Here is a 22,054-nt window from a genome sequence, read left to right on the forward strand (position 1 = left end):
TCTCTCTCTCTCTCTCTCTCTCTCTCTCTCTCTCTCTCTGCTCTCTCTATCTCTCTCTCTCTTCTCTCTCTGTCTCTCTGCTCTCTCTCTATCTCTCTCCTCTCTCTCTCTCTTCTCTCTCTCTCTCTCTCTCTCTCTCTCTCTCTCTCTCTCTCTCTCTCTCGCTCTCTCTCTGCAGCAATGTCTCAACACTCTGCGGCAACACGTCATGTGTAGTGTCCAGCGTTGTGATCCAAGTGCAGGCGGTCTAATCGCCTGGCGGCCAATTGAAGAGGCCAGTACTAGTAGGATACAGGCTGACCGAAAACCACCCGTGGCGCCGTCAGTCCCGACTGTTCCGTCGGCCTCACAGGCGCCCTTACAAATCATACGATCTAACAGGCTCCTTACAAACCACACGGCCCCACAGGCTCCTTACAAATCACACGGCCTCATAGGCTCCTTACAAATCACACGGCTCCACACTCCACAAGCTCCAGTCCTTACAATTGTTAGCTACGCTCACCAGTGAAATAATACATTTACCTTGTTGCGTTATAAGAAGAAAGAACAGTTTCTGGGGATGGCAGACCGACATTTGACTTTGCCGGTGCTCTGACCCGCTTTGGCGACTTTCCTCCTCCTAATTTCCTAGTCCAGCCGCTGTGCGACGTCCGACCATCCGCGGGGTCGGTGGAGGAGGCACCTCCGCCCGCGCCGTCCCCCGTCTGCTAGCCACTATACACTGTTCGGCGTCCACAGTCCACCGTCCACCGCCCACCGTCCACTCACCGTCCACCGTCCACCCACCGTCCGCCGTCCACCGTCCACCGTCCACCGTCCACAGTCCACCGTCCACCGTCCACCGTCCACCCACCGTCCACCGTCCACCTACCGTCCACCGTCCACCGTCCACCCACCGTCCACCGTCCACCCATCGTCCAGTGTCCATCGTCCACTGTCCACCGTCCGCCCACCGTCCACCCACCGTCCACCGTCCACCGTCCACCGTCTGCCGTCCACCGTCCGTTCCACTGTCCCCGCTACCGATCCTCTCCCGGGAAGTGCCATCGGCGGACGGTTCCCGTGGTTCTCGGCGCCGGTTCCCATGGTTCTCGGCCCAGCCAAATAGGGAAACACGGCCGGCGACGGACAATGGTAGGTAGGCCGCGCCTCGGCCGGCGTTTTCCGGCGCCCGGTCCCCCCTCCGACGTCACTGGGGGCGGCCGTGCCGAAGACGAGCCGCACTCTATATAAGAGTCCGGCAGAGGTCCGGGGGCCGCCAGTGGCTGGCACAAAGCCACCGAGACGGGTACGGCGCACAGTGACCACATTGGGTGAGACAACTGAGTGAGTGAGACGGCTGGGTCGGCTTCCGCTAACGGGGACTCGTGCGACAGAGTCACGGGGCTGGGAACTGAGAGACCCTTGCTAACAAAGGCCGAAGCAAGGAGTTAGGGAGTAAGGCAGTTCGGTGGCAGTTAGTGAGTGAAGGAGTGAGTGAGTGAGTGAGTGAGTGAGTGAGTGAGTGAGTGAGTGAGTGAGTGAGTGAGCGGGCGAGCGACGGGTCCCGGTGCTGAGAGGGTGTCGGTGTCCCCTCTCCAGCGCTCGGTGACAGCGTCGGCCCTCAGATCCGGTCCTCCCCGATGTTGGAGGCCCTCAGATCCGGTCCTCCCCGATGTTGGATGCCCTCAGATCCGTGCCTTCCCGATGTTGGAGATCCACAGATGTATCTCATCAGTCATCAGTCCACGACTGCCTCTGAGGGGAGCGGGACTGTCTCTGTGGGGAGCGGGACTGTCTCTGAGGGTAGCGGGACTGCCTCTGAGGGGAGCGGGACTGTCTCTGTGGGGAGCGGGACTGTCTCTGAGGGTAGCGGGACTGCCTCTGAGGGGAGCGGGACTGTCTCTGAGGGGGGCGGGACTGTATCTGAGGGGAGCGGGACTGTATCTCAGGGGAGGGGGACTGTCTCTGAGGGGGGAGGAGAAGCACTGTCGTCCTGTGTTGGCTAGTTCCTGTTATTTGTGGAGTTGCGCTTGTCTTACATACCTAATATGCCCGCTTCCCTAATCGTCCAGCCACCTACTCTGCAAATTCTAGAGGTTCTTGTGCTGAATGTAGGTAACTGTATGAGCACAGAGCACTCTCTGCTGAGGCACAGGTATTTGGCTACCGTTTGTGCTTCTGCTTGAACTTGTATGAAAGAATACGTTAAGTAAAAAAGGAGATGGAAGAGAAATGTGAAGCCTGCTGTGTGTGTAAGAGAACAGGAAGGGAGAACCCAAGTGTCATGCTACTCGAGAGTGACACATTGTTAAGAACTACATGCAGTCATTGACGGATCCAGAGAGCTTGTCCTTGGCGCTGCGCGAAGGGGTACCTATACCTAGGTAACCTAGGTATCTTTCTCCCCCCCCCCCCCGGAAAAAAATCCTAAAAGTTATGAAAAAATTGAATCACTTCCTTTTACTTTGCAGTGGAAGTAGGTACAAACAATTTGTCTGGTAAAACTTCCTTAGTTTATTGATTACTTTATATTTTAGGGAACAGGCAAATTTTCATCAATTTCTGCGACGTAGCTGCTGCCATAAATAAATACGTCCTCCCTTGTATCCGACAGTGGCTGCGTGCAGTGACTAAAAGTGTTACTGAGAGTTCCGTTTTCTGTCGTCAGATGGCAGTGTGATCTACCGGCACCCCCAGTCGCGGCTGCTCGGTAAAATGGCGAGTCTGGTCGGATTCAAGTCTCCGGCGCCCCAGCTGCAGGCGGACCCCGTAGCAGGTGAGTGAGCGGCTGCGACTGCAGTGGACTCGCTGTGCTGTCTCAGTAGGCGTCCCAGGTCAGTGAGCGGCTGCGACTGCAGTGGACTCCCCGTGCGGTCAGCAGTGCAAACGGGTATTGTTGGGTGCGACCTACATATGATCAGTTGGGCTGTCCCGACCGACGTCACTCAGGGTATAGGTATAGTCAGTACCTAGTAGCCACAGGGGTGGTAGGTGGGCGCTGACCTTTGCTGACCTTATGGGTAATCTCTGCTAACCTCTCTTAATCTCTGTTGACCCCTGCTGATCTCTGTTGACCCTTGCTGACCTCTGTTGACCTGCAGTGCTGGATCATAAGCTGGACCAGGAGGAGCGGACGATGAAGAAGGATAACCGACGGTGGCGCGTCATCATCTACTTCACCGTCACCGTGTGCCTCATCATCTTCGGACTGGTGGTGAGAGAGCCAGAGGGGAGGGGGAGGGAGGGAGGGAGGGGGAGAGGCGCGTCATCATCTACTTCACCGTCACCGTGTGCCTCATCATCTTTGGACTGGTGGTGAGAGAGCCAGAGGGGAGGGGGAGGGAGGGAGGGAGGGGGAGAGGCGCGCCATCATCTACTTCACCGTCACCGTGTGCCTCATCATCTTTGGACTGGTGGTGAGAGAGCCAGAGGAGAGGGGGAGAGGGGAGGGTGATAATGGCGGCGAGAGACTGGAGAGACGGTATAAACAGTAGTTTGGGAAATATGGATGTAGTCAAATCTGACGCCACGCTGCGTCCAGCTTTCGCTCCCCTCCGACTGACACCGTCTCCTCCAAGTGTAAACCCTCCTATTCCCACAAACTGACGCTCCGCCCGGCCCCATCATCTGACACCCCGCCCCCGTCCGGCAGCTGGCGCAGGTCATCTCGTCGGTGACGTCATCGGGCGGTCAGCTGCCCAATGTTGACGTCACGGAGGCGGCGGCGGCGCTGGACGCGCCGCGTCACGAGCCGCTGCTGGCCGGCCTCGGCGGCGCCGACGGTCGGCAGCGCTCCCCGGCGCAGCCAAAGGCGGGCGGCGACCCGAGCGACACCTATACGGCCGACTCGGGCGACATCTATGTGACGGTGCCGGGCGGCCGCGCCGAGGACGACTACGTGCTGACGGTGGCGCGCACGGCCGGCGGTCAGCTGGACATGGCCGTTAAGGCAGAGGGAGCCGGCTCCGCCGCGCACGCCGCCGCCATCGAGAGCGCCCTCCAGGAGGCCATTGTGCTGGGCGAGCGGCAGCAGGCCGAGGCCGTGGCCGTGGCCGAGGCGGAGGCGGCGGAGGCGGAGGCGGTAGCGGAGGCGGAGGCAGAGGCCGAGGCGGAGGCGGAGGCGGCTCTGCAGCCCGAGGCGCGGGCCGGGTACGTCGCCTACGTCCCCGTTCCGCTCGGCGGCGAGGAGACGCCCACCACGGCGACCACCTCGACCACGCGCCGGCCGGAGCCGCAGCCGCAGCCACGCCGGCCGCTCTTCGTGCCGGTGATGTTCCAGGAGCGGCAGGCGGCGGGCCGGCCCCAGTTTGTGCGCCGGCCGTCGCCGGTGCTGACTGCGCCGCGGCCGTCGCTGCTGCGGCCGCCGCCGCTGCCCTCCGGACAGACGGTGCAGCGGCCGAGCCTGCCGCCGCCGGCCGGCCACTCGGCGCGGCCGCAGCTGGCGCTGCTGCTGCGGCGGCCCGGCGCCGGGTTCCCGGCCGGATTCAACGCCCACCAGGAGGCCAACCTGGTGCGCCGTCCGGTACCGATCGGCCCGCTGCCGCTCAGCGTCCAGGGGCGCACCGGTGACCTGGTGACCTCTGCGCGCCCTCTGACTTCCGTGCCGCCCACCCTGCCCAGCTCTGTGGCGCTGAGCAGGCTGCTCGGGCCGCGCTTCCCGCCGCGCCGACCCGTGACCCCCGCCGGGCTGCGGCCAGGCCCCTTCCGTCCGCCAATCAGCGTGGCCCCGCCGCACCAGCCGGCCAATCAGCGTCCGCCTCACTCCAGTCGCCGTCCGTTCCCGCCGCCACCAGCCAATCACCGCCCGTTCCCGCCGCCGCCGACCAATCAGCGCCCGTTCGCGCCTCCGCCGACCAATCAGCGCCCGTTCGCGCCTCCGCGGTCGCACGGTGTCCCAGTGGGACCGAGTCCGGCCGGCCGCCGGTTCCCGTCCGCTGCCTCGGTGCCGCTGGTGGGGAACCCCCAGTACAGCTACCCGCGGACGGCCACCGGCATCCAGGACATCCTGAGCTACATCAGCGGCGACGCGGCGCGCAACGGCCACGGCGCCTACGGCCGGTTCAGCAGCGGGCCCGTGTCGTCGGCCGGGCAGCGCCGCGACGGCCCCGTGTACCCGGCCGGGTACCGCCGGGACCGGCTGGCGCTCGGCTCGGCCGGCCGGCCGCTGCAGCTGATGCTGGACGTGTACCCGGTGGATAACTCGGACAGGTACGGACAGCAGCCGGCGGCGCCCACCGTCTCCAAGGTGGTGTTCCACCAGTACCCCGACGGTACGCTCGCGCCGGCGTCTGACCAACAGGTGGCGGGTCAGGGCAGCTGGCCGCAGGTCCCGCAGCCTCCCCAGCACCGGACCGGACCCTCCCCGGCCGTGGGAATCCCCGCCAGGGTCTCTAAGGTGGTGTACCACGAGTACCCAGGTGATCGGTCCGGCATGCAGTACCTGCCTGGACCCCTGGGCGGGGCTCAGTACCTCCCCGGGCCCCTGGGCGGGGCGCAGCTCCTCTCTCGATCCAGGGTTGGGCCGCAGTTCACCGTTGGGTCTCAGGGTGGGCCTCAGTTTCTATCTCGATCCATGGTTGGGCCACAGATTACCATGGGGCCTCAGAGTGGTGCTCAGTTCCTTTCTCGATCTCTAGGCCTGCCACAGTTTACCATGGGTCCTAAGAGTGGTTCTCAGTTCCTTTCTCGGTCCCTGGGTGGGCCTCAGTTTGCCGTTGGACCACTGGGCGGGCTCCCGTTTATTCCCTCACCCCTGGGAAGGCCCCACCCTATGGAGGTTCTGATGCTGATGGGATCCTCCGCGCCCCTGACATCGCAAAACCTAGTGAGGGGATCCCAGACCCACCTCCCCACTATTTCCAAAGTCGTTTTTCACGAATACCTTGATAACAAGGAGGAGCCTGCCTCCGAGGAAGCTCAGGTGACACAGACACCTACCGCCCAGGCCCAGGCTGAAGCTCAAGCTCAGGCCCAGGCTGAAGCTCTAGCTCAGGCCCAGGCCCAAGCACAGGCCCAAGCACAGGCTCAAGCCGAGGCCCAGGCACAGGCACGGGCCCAGGCTGAAGCACAGGCCCAGGCCCAGGCCCATGCTCAAGCCCAAACCCAAGCCCAGGCACAGGCACAGGCACAGGCCGCCCAGGCTAAAGCCCAGGCACAGGCCGCTCAGGCTCAGGCTCAGGCCGCCCAGGCAAGAGCTCAAGCTCAGGCTGAGGCCCAGGCCCAGGCCAGAGCTCAAGCTCAGGCTGAAGCCCAGGCTCATGCACAGGCCCAGGCCAGAGCTCAAGCTCAAGCTGAGGCCCAGGCACAAGCCCAGGCCAGAGCTCAAGCTCAGGCTGAAGCCCAGGCTCATGCACAGGCCCAGGCCAGAGCTCAAGCTCAAGCTGAGGCCCAGGCACAAGCCCAGGCCAGAGCTCAAGCTCAGGCTGAAGCCCAGGCTCATGCACAGGCCCAGGCCAGAGCTCAAGCTCAGGCTGAGGCCCAGGCTCAAGCCCAGGCCCAGGCCAGAGCTCAAGCTCATGCTGAGGCCCAGGCTCATGCTCAGACCCAGGCCAGAGCTCAAGCTCAAGCTGAGGCCCAGGCTCACGCCCAGGCCCAGGCTCAAGCCCATCCCCATCCCCATCCCAATCCTCATCCCCATTCCCAGGTCCAGGCCCACGCCCATCCCCAGGCGTAGGCCCAGTGCCCCCAATCATCTGGCGGCGATGTCTCGGAGTTGTCGGGGCGGCCCACAATCCCCGGATGGAGAGTGTCCGTCCACTGATCAGCACGGGCTAGCGCATGTGGTGGCAGGCGGTAATATCACGCGACAGGACAGGCCCACTGGCGCTGTGTTTGCGTTGGAAACAGGTGGCTGGCTCGGCGCATCACGTGACCATTGGCACGGGTGCCGTGCTGGTCGGCGTTTTAGCCACGTGACCGTTCGTTTTTATCTTCCGGTCCCGTTGTGACGGTTGGTCTGTCCCACTGTGATGGTTTGGCTGTCCCGCTGTGATCTTTTGGCTGTTACCCAAAGTGTAACCAAAGGTTCCAGTACCGCCCGTTCTCCCGTGGTAGACAGTGTTGGGAGAGCCGGGCGCACAATCCTACCATATAAACGCGCACTGACTCGCACAACGTGGTGCCTTCTCGATCAAACTGTCCGCGTTATACTGTCCGCCCGAGCTGAACCGTGCTGTCCGAACTGACGGCTCTCTTCTGTGCCTCTATCGGAATGTAGAACCAATACACGAAACCGGCGACCCCGTCTTCCATCTGTCTGTCTGTCTGTCTGTCTGTCTGTCTCACTGAACGGCGGGATGGCAGCGCGACTGGCTGCGTCTCACTGAACGGCGGGATGGCAGCGCGACTGGCTGCTTCTGTCTGTCTGTCTCACTGAACGGCGGGATGGCAGCGCGACTGGCTGCGTCTCACTGAACGGCGGGATGGCAGCGCGACTGGCTGCGTCTCACTGAACGGCGGGATGGCAGCGCGACTGGCTGCTTGCATGGTCGAGCGTCTATTGGGAGGCTGGGTCACACATCAGGGACACGGTCCGGCCGGCCACGTGGCAAGCAGGACACCTCGCACCACCAGGTACACGTGTCACCTCACACTGGGGCCCCAGCACCGGTCCTGACATGTCACGCCGGATCCGGTACTCCACGCAACCTTCTGCCGGACACCGGCTGCGTCCCTCTTCACACTGACTGAGCTGCGCCCTCTGCCGAGCACGGAGAGGTCTGCCCCTCCATACACTGCATCTTCTACCGGGCACTTTCCCGTCTATACACTACACCTTCTACAGCACACTTGTCCCTCTATAATATACGAGTATATCTTCTACCGGACATTTATCCCTTTATAAACACTGCATCTTCTACCGGACGCTTTGCCGTCAATAGATACACTACACCTTCTACAGGACATTTGCCCCTCTATATGTAGGTAGGTAATATATATCTTCTGCCGGACATTTGTCCCTTTATAAACACTGCATCTTCTACCGGACGTTTTGCCGTCAATAGGTACACTAAACCTTCTACAGGACATTTGCCCCTCTATAACCCGGCCGGGCCCGGGGGGTAATCCCAACCACCGCAGCCCGGGGGGGGCCTTTTTCGCCCCCCCCCCTGTCTAACTCCGGAAATAAGGGAGCTACGGAAACAAAAGCGATACCAAACGAAAGGTCCTTACGAGACGATTCTAATGCACCTAAAATTTTTGACCTCAGGTCAATTTTCAAGGTCAGAAGTCAAGGTCAAAGGCCAAAACCGGCACATGTGTAGTGATCTCAAAGTAAGCCTTCTAGAGGACGGCAGGCTGCATCAAACCGACAAAATTGGGTGTCAAACGAAAGAAGAGAATCTGAGGATTCTGAAAATGTGCTCCAAATCAAAGGTCAAGGTCAAGGTCACGCTCAAAATTGACCTCAAACTTCAAACAAAAAACCTCAAACTTGGCACTTTTTCGCACATCTTGCGTGCTAACTTCCAAGATGTTTTGAAATGTTTTGAGGCTTATCAGTTCCCTATTTGTGGTTCATCTTACGATACAAGGCTGCTCAAAGGTCAAGGTCACAGAAGAGTATCCCTGCTAGAGGCTATTTTACTGATTCAAGTTAGTAATAATAAATAAGACAATTTTGCCATCCGGAAGCTCTAAATGAAGGCTTAGAGGAAAATAGATGCCAGATTCGTGATCAGCGGGTACAAATCCATCATAAACGACCTTTCATGTGTCAAGGTCAACCAGAGGTCATTCGAGGTCACATGAGGTCAACATGAAACTTGACCTTTTCCGAACAAAATATATATCATTCGACGCGGCTTGACAAGGCGAATGCGATGGTACCACTGCCGTAGCTCTAGGACCATTTTTGTCGAAGTTATTTGCGAAAAACTAAAACCACATTTCGGGGTCGTTGACCTGACCTCTGACCTCAGGTCACCAAAACTATTTTTCTATTTTTCTCTAGGTCAAACGCTACACAGCCGTGCTCGTAATTTGTCTTTATCTCTAAAACTCTATTTTTAGCAGCTATTTGAAGTTTGCGTCTGTGACCCCGAAGTTTGCCGTGCAGGGGTCTAGAAAAAATGGACCTTGTGACGTCATCAAGGGGGCTAGGTCCAAATTTTTTTTATTTCAGAAGATGTCAAATTGATGGGAGAAAAGGTACTGAAAGTTTCGCCTTCCTATCCCTAAGCGTTCGGGAGTTATCGCAAATATTCGCCAGGGGGGGGGCGAAAAACGCCCCCCCCCCCGGGCCCGCGAGGGATAATATATATCTTCTGCCGGACATTTGTCCCTTTTTAAACACTGCATCTTCTACCAGACGCTCTGCCGTCAATAGGTACACTACACCTTCTACAGGACATTTGCCCCTCTATATGTAGGTAGGTAATATATATCTTCTGCCGGACATTTGTCCCTTTATAAACACTGCATCTTCTACCGGACGTTTTGCCGTCAATAGGTACACTACACCTTCTACAGGACATTTGCCCCTCTATAATATATATGTTCTGCCGGACATTTGTCCCTTTATAAACACTGCATCTTCTACCGGACGTTTTGCCGTCAATAGGTACACTACACCTTCTACAAAACATTTGCCCCTCTATAATATATATCTTCTGCCGGACATTTGTCCCTTTATAAACACTGCATCTTCTACCGGACGTTTTGCCGTCAATAGGTACACTACACCTTCTACAGGACATTTGCCCCTCTATAATATATATGTTCTGCCGGAAATTTGTCCCTTTATAAACACTGCATCTTCTACCAGACGCTCTGCCGTCAATAGGTACACTACACCTTCTACAGGACATTTGCCCCTCTATATGTAGGTAGGTAATATATATCTTCTGCCGGACATTTGTCCCTTTATAAACACTGCATCTTCTACCGGACGTTTTGCCGTCAATAGGTACACTACACCTTCTACAGGACATTTGCCCCTCTATAATATATATGTTCTGCCGGACATTTGTCCCTTTATAAACACTGCATCTTCTACCGGACGTTTTGCCGTCAATAGGTACACTACACCTTCTACAAAACATTTGCCCCTCTATAATATATATCTTCTGCCGGACATTTGTCCCTTTATAAACACTGCATCTTCTACCGGACGTTTTGCCGTCAATAGGTACACTACACCTTCTACAGGACATTTGCCCCTCTATAATATATATCTTCTGCCGGACATTTGTCCCTTTATATACATATACACTACATCTTCGCTCGGACACTTACACGCTCGGACCTCTATACACTGCACCTTCCACTGGGCACACGATTAGGTGCACTTCCTTCCCCCATCGCGCAGTGATCACTGTGTAAGGTACTGTGTAGGCCTGTTTCTGGCCAATGCACTCACAGCACTTACTATCCACTACAGTTTGAAGTAGTCTGTTTCCGATCAGTGCTCGCAAAACTCGGTATCCAGTACTGTATAAATGATTCTGTTTCCGGCTCGCACGAGTCAGTGCCATTATATTCGCACCCGTATGCTAAAGTTTCATGGAGTTTTCAGTGAGACAGGGGTGTTTTTGAGAGTAGCTGCGCAGGTTTTCATCGAGCTCTGAGGGAGTGGAGCTGACTTTTTCTCCCAAGTCCCAGGGCATGGCTGTGACACATATTAGGCCCACGCCGCCTTCCCTTGGTATGACCCACACGGCTGCATGCGAAGAAGCCCACATGGGACCAGCATGGGTTTTGAAATTCCACTATAACCCAGCTGGTGCTCCTTCGCGGCCTGTACGAGAGTCGCAGTGGAATGCCAAAACCTCTACCTGTTTTCAAACGACTAGACCTGTATGAAAGAGTGTGTCCTAGCCATCTGCACCTTCTCTGTAGTCTGTACATCGTTATCGTGTACATATAAGCAGGCCGGTGTCTACAGACATCCCTACCATGGGTGTAGGAGCGCCAAAAATATTGGTGAAGGATGTCACCTGAACCTTCGGAGAAGGTACAGGACCTTGCCGCAGTGGAGGGGGGGGGGGGAGAGAATTTCGCAAACCCCTCCCGTTTTTTTTTTCTTCTCGCAAACATGTCTCACGCCATTATCATCTAATTAACCCTCGCCGGCCGAGGGGGGGCGGGTGCCGCCCCCCCCCCATAGGGTTTTTTCGCGATAGCTCCGAACACGCTGGCGATAGAGAGCTGAAACTTGGCATACCTGACCTTTGATCCAAGCCGCATCTTTTGACACCAACCGCATTTTTGGGTCAGGTCAGGTCACTGACCTATGACGTCATAAGTGAACCTCTGCACGGTCTTCAGATGTCGCAACTTCGCAACGCCCTCACTGCCAGAGGAGATGTCACAGGGAAATGAAACTTGCAGGATCTAGTATCCATTATGAGTCTCACAACTTGTATATCTCGGATTTTTCCTAAAGGTCATATGAGGTCAGGTCATTTTCGTGACCTCACCATTATAAGTCAATGGGGAAAAATTCAAACTGCTATTCTGGCGCCGGGAACGATCTCCAACTATCTCAAGCACACAGAATCGTGATTTTATGCACTCCTTGCAAGGTTAGATGCGTCACTTTTGCAATGTTGACCTTGCGTGACGTCATTTATGACGTCATCAAGGTCATATTAGTTTTTCGTCAATAACTCTTGATCAAATTGAGCTAGCGAGCCGGGAAAGCCACCAATGGACTCAGGAAGACCTGCCGAATCGAATGATATGCGACATGATCCCTTTCGACGAACTTCGTGACCTTGGGGTGCTGACCTGACCTTGACCTGAGGTCAACACCCCAAGTTGACCTGACCCGGACAAAAAGTATATCATTCGACGCGCCTGAGCGAGACGAACACGATGCTGCCAAAATCGGCGCTCTGCGGCCGTTTTTTGCGAAGTTATTCACCAAAAACTGAACCGTACCTTGGGGCACTTGACCTGATCTCAGAGGTCACCGGTTGACCTAGGACCTTAAAATCGGGTACCAATCTCTGCGTCTCGTAACGGCGCACACGCTCGTTTTTTCCGCGACGCGCTAGCTCCACCAGGGGCGAAACGGCGAGGGGGGGGGGTCGTACCCGCCCCCCCCCCTCGGCCGGCGCGTATGTAGAAAACCAATAGGTCCGGCGAGGGTTAAAGGGACCCTCGCACCTTCAAAAAAAAGTTAATGAAATGGCATGAAAGTGATGTCGCTCGGTTCAGAAAGAGCAAAAACGAATATCTACCAAATTTCACCGAAAAATATTCACCAGTTTTCAAGATATTAGACTTTTACTTTTGTTTACATTTTTAGGATCTTCGCTGTTCCTAGCGACTTCATTTTGGAAGTGCGGCGTTCGCGGCAGATGTTGCGCGCAAATAGCATATACCACCACTGCTTTACAAAGATGTTAGTATAAGGTTTTAAAATCGCTAGATCACCGCTGACGTCACAAATTCTGAGGGGGCATCTTAATGCATTAGCCCCTTAGAATCCAAAAAATGCAAGTTTAAAATTTCATACCTCCGAATTAAAGCATTTTTCGATGTTGTAAGTGCCCACACCGGTATTTGCAGGCCATGGCCACCAATTTGGCTATCTCAACTCAAAACTAATGTTAAGCTGAGATGGTCACTTTAACGTCCAATTTTCAGTACATGCCTAAAATTGAATTTTTAGGTATCCAAGCATACCTTTGGATACCTACCAAAGGTATCCAAGCATACCTTTGGAACCTAGGCTAAAGGTATGCTCCACTGCTCTTTTTATTCGTGACCAAAGGCTTACAAATTTCCCACGAGTAAAAATAAGCCAATTTATTTTTATATTCACGGCATTTACTGAGGTAAATTTACACGTTTACCAACTTCAATACAGTTTTCGGCTTTACCTATAGCCTATAGGTACTAGGTAGTAGGTACCTAAAGCCGAAAACTGTATTGAAGTTGGTAAAACTTAATTGAATTTTGTATCATTTATTAAATGGCGTGAATTGTGAAGAAGGTGGGCATAACGCTTCATAAATGAAAGGATGGGCTAATTGGGTACCTGTTGCCGTTTTAGCCTTTTTGTGCATCCCATTCGGCATTGCTTTTCTTTTTTTAACGTTAGATCCGAGATCGACCGTCGAACCCAGTCGTTCTAGCATTGGTAAAGACCCTCACCTGCATTGCTCAAGATTGGTGAAGGATCCTTCACCAACAGGGACGGCGCCACGGATTTTGCCTTGCGGGGGCAGGTTTTCAGAAAAAGGGCCCAAACAAGATGGGGGCCCAAACTTTCCGAAATATCGTCAATACCGTCAATACTATGCAAGCCTTTATTTGTACCTTGACCTACCATTCCCACCACCGTTGCCTTCTACACAATAACTTTTGTGTTAAAAGACACACTCTTAACCCTCGCACGACCAGGCCATTTCTCATAACACGAACGACCAGGGGGGGGGGGGGGTTGTTACGACCCCCCCCCCCTGGCGTTTCGAAACGGAAGGTCGTAGAGCTTAGCGGAAAAAACCAACGGATTGCTCTCAACGAGATCTCGCGATTGGTGGTATATTTTTTGGTCCTAGGTCAACATTTGACCTACTTTTGACCGGTCAAAGGTCAAATTTTCGGAAAAATAGACTTTTTTCAACTTTCGGCGGCGATTGCGGCAAAACGGTGGGAGATATCGACTTGAAACCTTCATTATCGTGTTCCTTGATCATTTCTCTATCGTTTGGTATGTATTTCGTTTCCCTAGCTCAAAAAATGGCGCGTTGGGAGCGCCGGAAGTCGGCAAGGTCACAGTCGGCGGCAGAAATTCGAAAAATCAAAATTTATATTTTTGAAATCTGATTGTATTTTTGGATTTGAGAGGTCCATTTGCTCCCTATAGAAGCTAATATTGCTGCATATTCCCATTGAGGTGACAAGAATTAGCAAAATAGTGGTTCGGGCGCTTTTCAAAAATAGTACCGGACGCTGTTCCTCTTGTGACGTCATAGCTCCGTGACCTGACCTGACCCGGTCAAATTTCTTATACCATATGATAGCCAATACTTGCCCCAACATGCATGGGAAGTTTCATCACGATCCATCAACCGATGTCCGTACCACCGGCAGGAAACCTCGGGCGTTGGCACTCAGTTTGTGAAAATCCGGCCGGAGGCTGTACCTCTTATGACGTCATAACTCCGTGACCTGACATGACCCGATCAATTTTTTCGGCAAAAGATGCGCAAAGGTTGCCCCAGAGGGCATTGAAAATTTCAGCCCGCTACGACAAGCCGTTTAGCGTGCACTTCGAAAAAACCTCAGGGGGGGGGGTTGATACAACCCCCCCCCCTAGGCGTTCTAGGGTTAACCCTCGCCCGTATTGGTGTTTTTCTAGCCACGAACGTATGGGCGGGAGTCCGTTGCCCCCCTTGCCGTTTCGCCCCTGATCAAGCTAGACCTTCGCAGAAAAAAACGAGCGTGCTGCCCGTGACGAAAGGAAGCCGATGATACCCAATTTTAAGGTCCTTGGTCATCGGGTAACCTTCCAGGTCAGGCCAATGACCCAAAAGTCGGGAAAATCGGGACATGTTAGAACGTCGTAAAGGATGGCTGCTATGGTTTTTTCGAGGTGATGATCACGAATATCATGTAAGTGATGAACCTAGACGATATCTTCATGCATTTATTTAGGCCAGGTCGGGTCAGGTCAAGTCAGCTCAACCAGTAAGGGGTTTGCCGCGTATTCGAAGTAGGTGGCAACCGCCTATGACAGCTTCGTAACATGTTACGAAAGCACCAAAATTACTTCGTAAATGTTCAAATGGCTGCTAAATTTGAATTCAGCTCAAAAAACTAGCCTATAAACATGTAAAACTCGAACAAAGTGAACCGAGGTCATCAAAGGTCAATGAGCTGACCTGACCTTCCGGTGACCTTGTCACCCACCCTAATTCATGGAAGCAGCATCATATCCCATGTTTGAACGCTTGAAACCACGAAAAGACTGCAAACGCGCGGCTCATGCGAGCCGACATACGCTGAATCGCGATTCCAGCCAAACATGGTCTAAAAAAGTAGGTCACAGGTTAAAGTTCATTAGGGTCAGGATCATTAAATCTTTAGGATAGGTGTAAAATTGATCAACGCGAAGGTATTGAAAGTTCCGTCTCGATCAGCCGCTCTTTACGCGAGTTATTCGCGAAAAACCGAGGGGGTCCGTTCGACAACAGGCAAGACATTGTTCGTGTGGTAACATGAATAGGTAACTGTATTTAGGGCCTTGTAGGTAACCTTTTTTGTTGGAAGCTGTTTACTATCCTGACCAACGAATTCCACGTAAACAACCTGAATCAGCCTGAGCAGCCAAAATTCTGAACAAAAGCGTGTTTTCAATACTCGAGTTTATCATGCCCCGCCTCCCGGCTGGAAAGTGACTCGGACGGACAGAGTGGCTCAAACAGGAGCTCGGCTCGACAGGGCCGGCCCAAAAACACCGTTACACACATGACACAGGAGCGGCGCCTGGGGTAATGCGATTAGGTTGACCTTAAAGGGACCCTCCCACCTTCAAAAAAGTTAATGAATTGGCATGAAAGTGATGTCGCTCGGTTCAGAAAGGGCAAAAACGAATATCTACCAAATTTCATCGAAAAATATTGACCGGTTTTCAAGATATTAGACTTTTACTTCTGTTTACTTTTTGGGATCTCCGCTGTTCCTAGCGACTTTATTTGAAAGTGCGGCATTTGTTGCGCGCAAAGCAGCATATACCACCGCGTGCTACAAAACGTTTTAGTCAAACATTTAACGGACGTTCGAAAGCCTGATACGTCATCAGATTCCCGTAATGGTTGAGAGATAGGGACCACGCTGGTCCCACCCTGCAAGTAAAGGGAAGAAATTTCTTGAACACCATAAAGCTGCGGGGGTTGCGACCAGGGTAAATGGTGGTTTCTGAGCCTGGCCGCAAACTTGGCTATCTCAACTCAAAACTAATGTTAAGGTGGGAGTGTCCCTTTAAGGCCCTCGCATGAGTGGTATGGGCCCTCTCAAGTATGGTACGGTTGACCCCGAAGGTTGACCGGCGGTCAGGGTTTAGTGCGGCGTACTCGCGGGCGATTTCGATATCATAGGGACCCTATGAGGCCTAGTTTCTATGTTCCCCCGAGACTGGATATGGGCCCTCTGAGGTCTTGAATGGGCATTCAGAGACCTGTTACGCCCCATTAGGCCTAGTATGGACAATCTGAAGCCTGGTATAGGCACTTTGTGGCCTGGTCCCCATTAAGTCTATTATGAACCTTCTAAGGCCTAGTAGAGGTCTCAGAGACCTGGCTTGGCCCCTTGAGACCTGATATGGTCCTTCTGAAGCCTAGTTGGGGCCCCTGAGGTCTGGTATGGGCCTTCTGAAGTTCGGTAGATCCTCAGTTTGGCATGGCCATTGGAGCCCGGTAAAGGCCCTTTTTTGACTGGTAGGGACCCTCAGAGGCTTGATATGGGTCTTTTTATACTACTAGGGGGCTCCTGAGGCGGCCTGCTATGTACCCTCTCAGACATTCTAAGGACCTTACCAGACCTTTTAATGGCCCTCTCAGTACTGCTGCACTCTGCAGGCCCTCGCATGAGTGGTATGGGCCCTCTCAGGTATGGTGCGGGCCCTCCTAGTCATTGCAACAGTCCTCTCAATACTGCTGGGGGCCCTTCCATGATTGTCATTGACTGACATAACCCTCAGTAATATGTCAAGGTACGGGCCCTCACATTACTTGCGATGGCCCCCTCAGTACTGTTATGGGCCCTCTCAGTACTGATATGGGCCCTGTCACGGCTGGTATGGGCCCTCTCAGGCATTTTACAGGCTCTCGCACTCCTTCCAAGGGCCATCTGAGCACCGCTGCGGGCCCTGTCATGACTGGTATGGGCCCTCCCCTTCTCAGACATAATATGTTACTTACCTCCCAGACCTTGCCTGGGCCCTTTCAATATTGAATGGGCCCTCTCAGACGTGGCATGGGCCCTCTTTGGCCCGGGCCGTTTCTACAGCCTGGGAAGATAGGACAGGGCCACAATCACCCAAGATACAAAATAAATGATTTTCTTTCACTTTTTTGTGCTTAATTGGGCCCTTTTCCAAAAACATGGGCCAAAGCCCGTAAGTTTTATCTTGGCGGCGGCACCTTGAGAAGGCCCCTTTTGGCTTAATTCCCCACTCCTGAAGTCATTTCTACAGCTCTGCCCAGAAGTCTTCTTTCTGCACAGTCAGAGAGTATTCCGCCCATACCTGACCTGCTGGCTGAAAGAGGGCCCCAGTGTTCAGAGTTGGGGGGCGGCTGCCCCCTCTGCCCCCCCTGTGGCGCCGTCCCTGTTCACCAATCTAAAACTTTGGTGAAAGGTATCCTTCACCAAAGAGATACGTTGCTACACCTATGATCCCTACTGATTTGCCATAGTGCAGACTTCCGTGCACTCGACATACTGCCGGGGCACAGACCGCGTCACTGAAAGTTAGTCACGGTGCGGTCGGAGCCTGGACTATGTAGACTAGAGCCTATAGCTCGTTTTTAACTTCGACACTCATTGTAAAAATAGCTTTGAACATAGCACGAGAATTGCTAGCTTAAGCTAAATTAGGTACTGAGAAAACTGACTAGCGCACATTGTTTGGAGATGTGATTTATTTGCTTATATAAAAATCAAAATGTCTGTACGTATGTATGTATGTAACGCGTCAGTTCCCTTTGGCGGGCTGTTGCGGGGCGACGGCGCGGGTTGCGGGGCTGAAATTTTCGCGCCGAGTCGGGCACGTGCAACCATTTGTCGTATTAAATTTTGGAGGGGGTGGGCTCGCCGGTTTGCACGTGGCGGGTGCATCTTTGCGAAATTTTGGCCGCGGCCGGCTTCGAGCAGAGAGCACGTGCCGTAGGCTAAGTTTCTTCGCTTGCAAAACTGAGCGATATCAGAGCCGGCAGGTCATTGACCTTTGGCAACGAACACCGGCGCAGGGCACCACCGGCCAGGAGTCACCAAATTTATTCTGGCAATAACTCAGCCGCAACTGGGCCGATTTGAATGAAAATGGATTTATTACGCTGCGCGTAATGCTGGAAACCTAGTTTGCCTATATAAAAATCAAAACGTCTGTACGTATGTATGTATGTAACGCGTCAGTTCCCTTTGGTGGGCTGTTGCTCCGGAACGGTGCGGGCTGCGGGGGTGAAATTTTGGCGCCGAGTCGGGCGCGTGCAACCATTTGTCGTATTAAATTTTGGTGGGGGTGCGCTCGCCGGTTTCCACGTGGCGGGTGCATCTTTGCGGCATTTTGGGCCGCGGCCGGCGCCGATCAGAGAGCACGTGCCGTAAGCTCAGTTTCTTCGCTTGCAAAACTGAGCGAAATCAGAGCCAGCAGATCGTTGACCTTTGACAATGAGCACCGGCGCAGGGCACCGCCGGCCAGGAGGAGTCGCCAAATTTATTCTTGCAATAACTCAGTCGCTACTGCCTACTGGGCCGATTTTAATGAAAATTGATGCATTACGCTGCGCGTAGGGGAGAGTGGGGTAATTTGGCCGGTGGTGTAGGTAAATTGGCCGCCCCCACCTGTACGAAAGCTGATAAAAGTGAATGAAATAACTTAGTCTCTATTCATTTGTCATCGGCAGAAATAGCTCGAGAACAAATGTCAAAACTTTCCCCCTCTCAGTTTTATTCAAAATTAATAAAACGTGAATTTCGTTAGAAAATGGTAACTTTTACTTCCGTTTAAAAGTTTGTATAACATGTAGTATTTGGGCTGTAAGTAAATTCCAACATTATAGCGCCATTCTTGAGGGTGTTCAGCGGTTCCAAGAGCAATTTCATCTAGTTCTGTACAGCCATGACGACTTTATAGACAAACATTTTCAGAATGGCAATGTGGGGTTATTTGGCCGGGACTAGCGGGGCAACTTGGCCGGTGCGCTCAGAGTCACTATGCTGGGACGGCCGAGTTGTCACGGTCAATTATACCATAAAGGACATAATTCATGACCAACGTTGACTACCTTCATGCCATATTTCCTATTGGACAGCTGTAACGACATGTGACGTCATCAACGGTTACCTAACGTCTTTTTTTTGCTAATAAATACTTACAGAAAAAAGATACAGCCGCGCAAGTGGTCTCATTGTGTTCAGCTCGTCAAGGCGCATCGAATGATATACATGATGACCTTGAACTCACGTAACCTTGCGGTCAAGCGACCTGAGGTAACGTGACCTGAAGCCAACATTTGACCTTGACCTTTCGAGGTCAACACATACATGTTTCGATGCGGAATGACGAGAGTATCACGATGGTACTTTTAGTTTTGGCCTATCTTGATTACTTCAAAAGCTATTCGTAAAAAAACTGTCATCGCATTTAGAGCCGCTTTTTTTACTATTTTCGACCCCTGTGACGGCTGAGTCAACCTCCAAAATGCTTCAAATGCGTCGTAGGTCACGCGTCATTGCTGAATGTGAAGCTGACTCGCCGATAACAAAAATCATGGCCTCAAACTAACACCGGCCAAATTGCCCCACACCCCCGGCCAAATAATCCTGCTAGTGGGGCAATTTGGCCGCTTTGCAGACCTTTGTAATACGTCACAATTTCAATATAAGTATTCACCCTATCATTTTAAGTTTACTGTCCAGGAAAGTAAAATGTATGCCACACCTGTCAGCGTTGAGAAAATGCAGAAAGGTGTTGTCGATTTTTAGTTACATCGTTTTCTAAAAAAAAGCGGCCAAATTACCCCACTCTCCCCTAATGCTGTCCCTCTAGTTACTCTTATAAAATTCAAAATGTCTGTCTCTGTATGTATGAAACGCGTCAGTTCCCTTTGGCGGGCTGTTGCTCCAGGTTGGTGCGGGCTACGGGGTTGAAACTTTGGCGCCGAGTCGGACGCGTGCAACCATTTGTCGTATTAACACGCGCACCGACGGGGGGGGGCGGATATCCGCCCCCCGTCATAATCATTTTCGTGATTTTTAGGCACTTCTAAACATCGCATGTAGGTAAACAAAAATGGCAGCATTATATTCCTGGGACAAAGCTCGTCTAGAAAAGTGCATTATATGTAAAAAATGAAAAATAAATAAAAATGACTTTTCGTAGCCCTGTCTTGGTTATGTGTACCTAGTAGGCTGATGTGTATTTCGGTACCTATAAACGATTTTTTTTATGTCGTTTCAATACACACTAATGACCAGGACAGTAGTGAAGTAGCGATGTCAATTATGGAAAATCGTGATAACGATACCAAACCAAATACCAACAATACCCATGGAAAAATACCGAAACCGAACCGACTTGGGAATATGAGGGGAATACCAACTTTTTACCAAATCCTCAGCCTCTTTTACATTAGTGGGGATTCATAATACCAACAAAATAATAAAGGCAAATACCAAGGGGTCATCACTTCCAGTCCATCTGAGCCCCAGTTGGGATGGCTCGCTGCCCCGGGAGCAGTGCTTTGGTGGCTCCACAGCCGCTGTGAGCTCCTGAAGGACTCCTAACTGAGGGAAACGCCTCCCTGCAGCTGGGAAACAGACTGTGACTGCAGAGAGGTGGCCTCATGGAACTACAGACGGCTGACCTGATCTGATGGCCACTGACCTGATCTGATAACCGATAAGCCTACCCATGACTTCTGAGCTGACTGATAAGCCCTGAGTTAGCCTGATGAAGGTCGACCTGACCCGGTGACCTCTCAGCTGACTGGTGACTTCTGACCTGCTGGCCACTGACCTGACGTGATGGCCACTGACCTGACCTGATGGCCACTGACCTGACCTGATGGTCACTGACCTGACCTGATGGCCACTGACCTGACCTGATGACCACTGACCTGACCTGATGGCCACTGACCTGACCTGATGACCACTGACCTGACCTGATGACCACTGACCTGACCTGATGGCCACTGACCTGACTTGATGACCACTGACCTGACCTGATGGCCACTGACCTGACCTGATGGCCACTGACCTGACCTGATGACCACTGACCTGACCTGATGACCGCTGATCTGACCTGTTGACCACTGACCTGACCTGATTGCCACTGACCTGACCTGATGACCACTGACCTGACCTGATGACCGCTGACCTGACCTCATGACCCTATTCTCGGTACTCGTCCGCAGGTATCAGTCGTCCAACTTCTACCTCGGTTCAGGTCACCGGGGCCGGAACCGGTTCGACAGACAGAACCGCGACGACCATACCGTGTACAACAATCACCACAACAATGACAATAGCTACAACAATGACAACAAGTACAACAGCCAGGAGAATAACAATTACCGTAACAGCTACAACAGAAACGATAACAACAGGTATAACAGCTACAACAACAATTATAATAGCGATTTTAATTATTACAACAATGACGGCTATCGAAACTCAGACAATAGGGAGAACGACTTCCATAATGATAGACACCGTTATCAATCCAACAATAACGGCCACGCCAACAATGGTGACTACTACGATAACGGCGGCTACTCTAACAATAACGGCTACTCCAACAACAATAACGGCTACTCCAACAATAACGGTTACTCCAACAACAATAACGGTTACTCCAACAACAATAACGGTTACTCCAACAACAATAACGGCTACATCAACAACAATAACGGTTACTCCAACAATAACGGCTACACCAACAATGGTGGCTACTCCAACAATAACGGCTACTACGACAACAGCGGCGGCCACTCGGGCGCCGGCGGCACGCCGGGTGGGCCCGGCGGACAGCACCGGTTCAGCCCCAGCTACCTCGAGGACACGGGCAGCCAACGGGGGAGCCGGCGGGACGGCTACCCGGGGAGCCGGTCGGACGGCGGAGAGGGCGGCTTCGGCGGCAGCCAGGACGACCTGCACAAGGTGAGTGCTGACGAACCGCCGCGCCGAACCGAAACCGAGACAAAACAAATGTGTACTTTATAGCCAGCGTCACCGACAAATTAGCTAGAGGGTGGTAAACATAAGAAATATTTATTTAACACGCAGGAGACATTGATGCGCGCATCTTTACATTGTCAAGAACGCTTTTTAACAAAATTCTACAGATGTTCAGAGAAGTCACATCTAAACCAAATAACTGATTGCAATGATCCAA

The 22,054-nt window shown here is 53.0% G+C and overlaps 1 protein-coding gene across 2 annotated transcripts in view; it reads left to right on the forward strand.

Moving 5' to 3' along the window:
- Positions 1–2,654: 2,654 nt before the first annotated feature.
- Positions 2,655–22,054, forward strand: part of LOC122394363 — a 30,462-nt gene continuing 11,062 nt past the window's right edge. The window contains exons 1-4 of one of the 2 annotated variants that reach the window (XM_043391197.1): positions 2,655–2,761; positions 3,087–3,199; positions 3,638–5,193; positions 21,075–21,819. In XM_043391197.1, the coding sequence (XP_043247132.1) occupies positions 2,701–2,761; positions 3,087–3,199; positions 3,638–5,193; positions 21,075–21,819 (2,475 nt within the window). In that variant the 5' untranslated portion in view covers positions 2,655–2,700. The remainder of the gene's footprint in view (positions 2,762–3,086; positions 3,200–3,637; positions 5,194–21,074; positions 21,820–22,054) is intronic. The other variant, XM_043391199.1, reaches the window with a different exon arrangement.

Source organism: Amphibalanus amphitrite, unplaced genomic scaffold (genome assembly GCF_019059575.1).
Source record: "Amphibalanus amphitrite isolate SeventyFive unplaced genomic scaffold, NRLGWU_Aamphi_draft 000587F_arrow, whole genome shotgun sequence".
Lineage (NCBI taxonomy): Eukaryota > Metazoa > Arthropoda > Thecostraca > Balanomorpha > Balanidae > Amphibalanus > Amphibalanus amphitrite.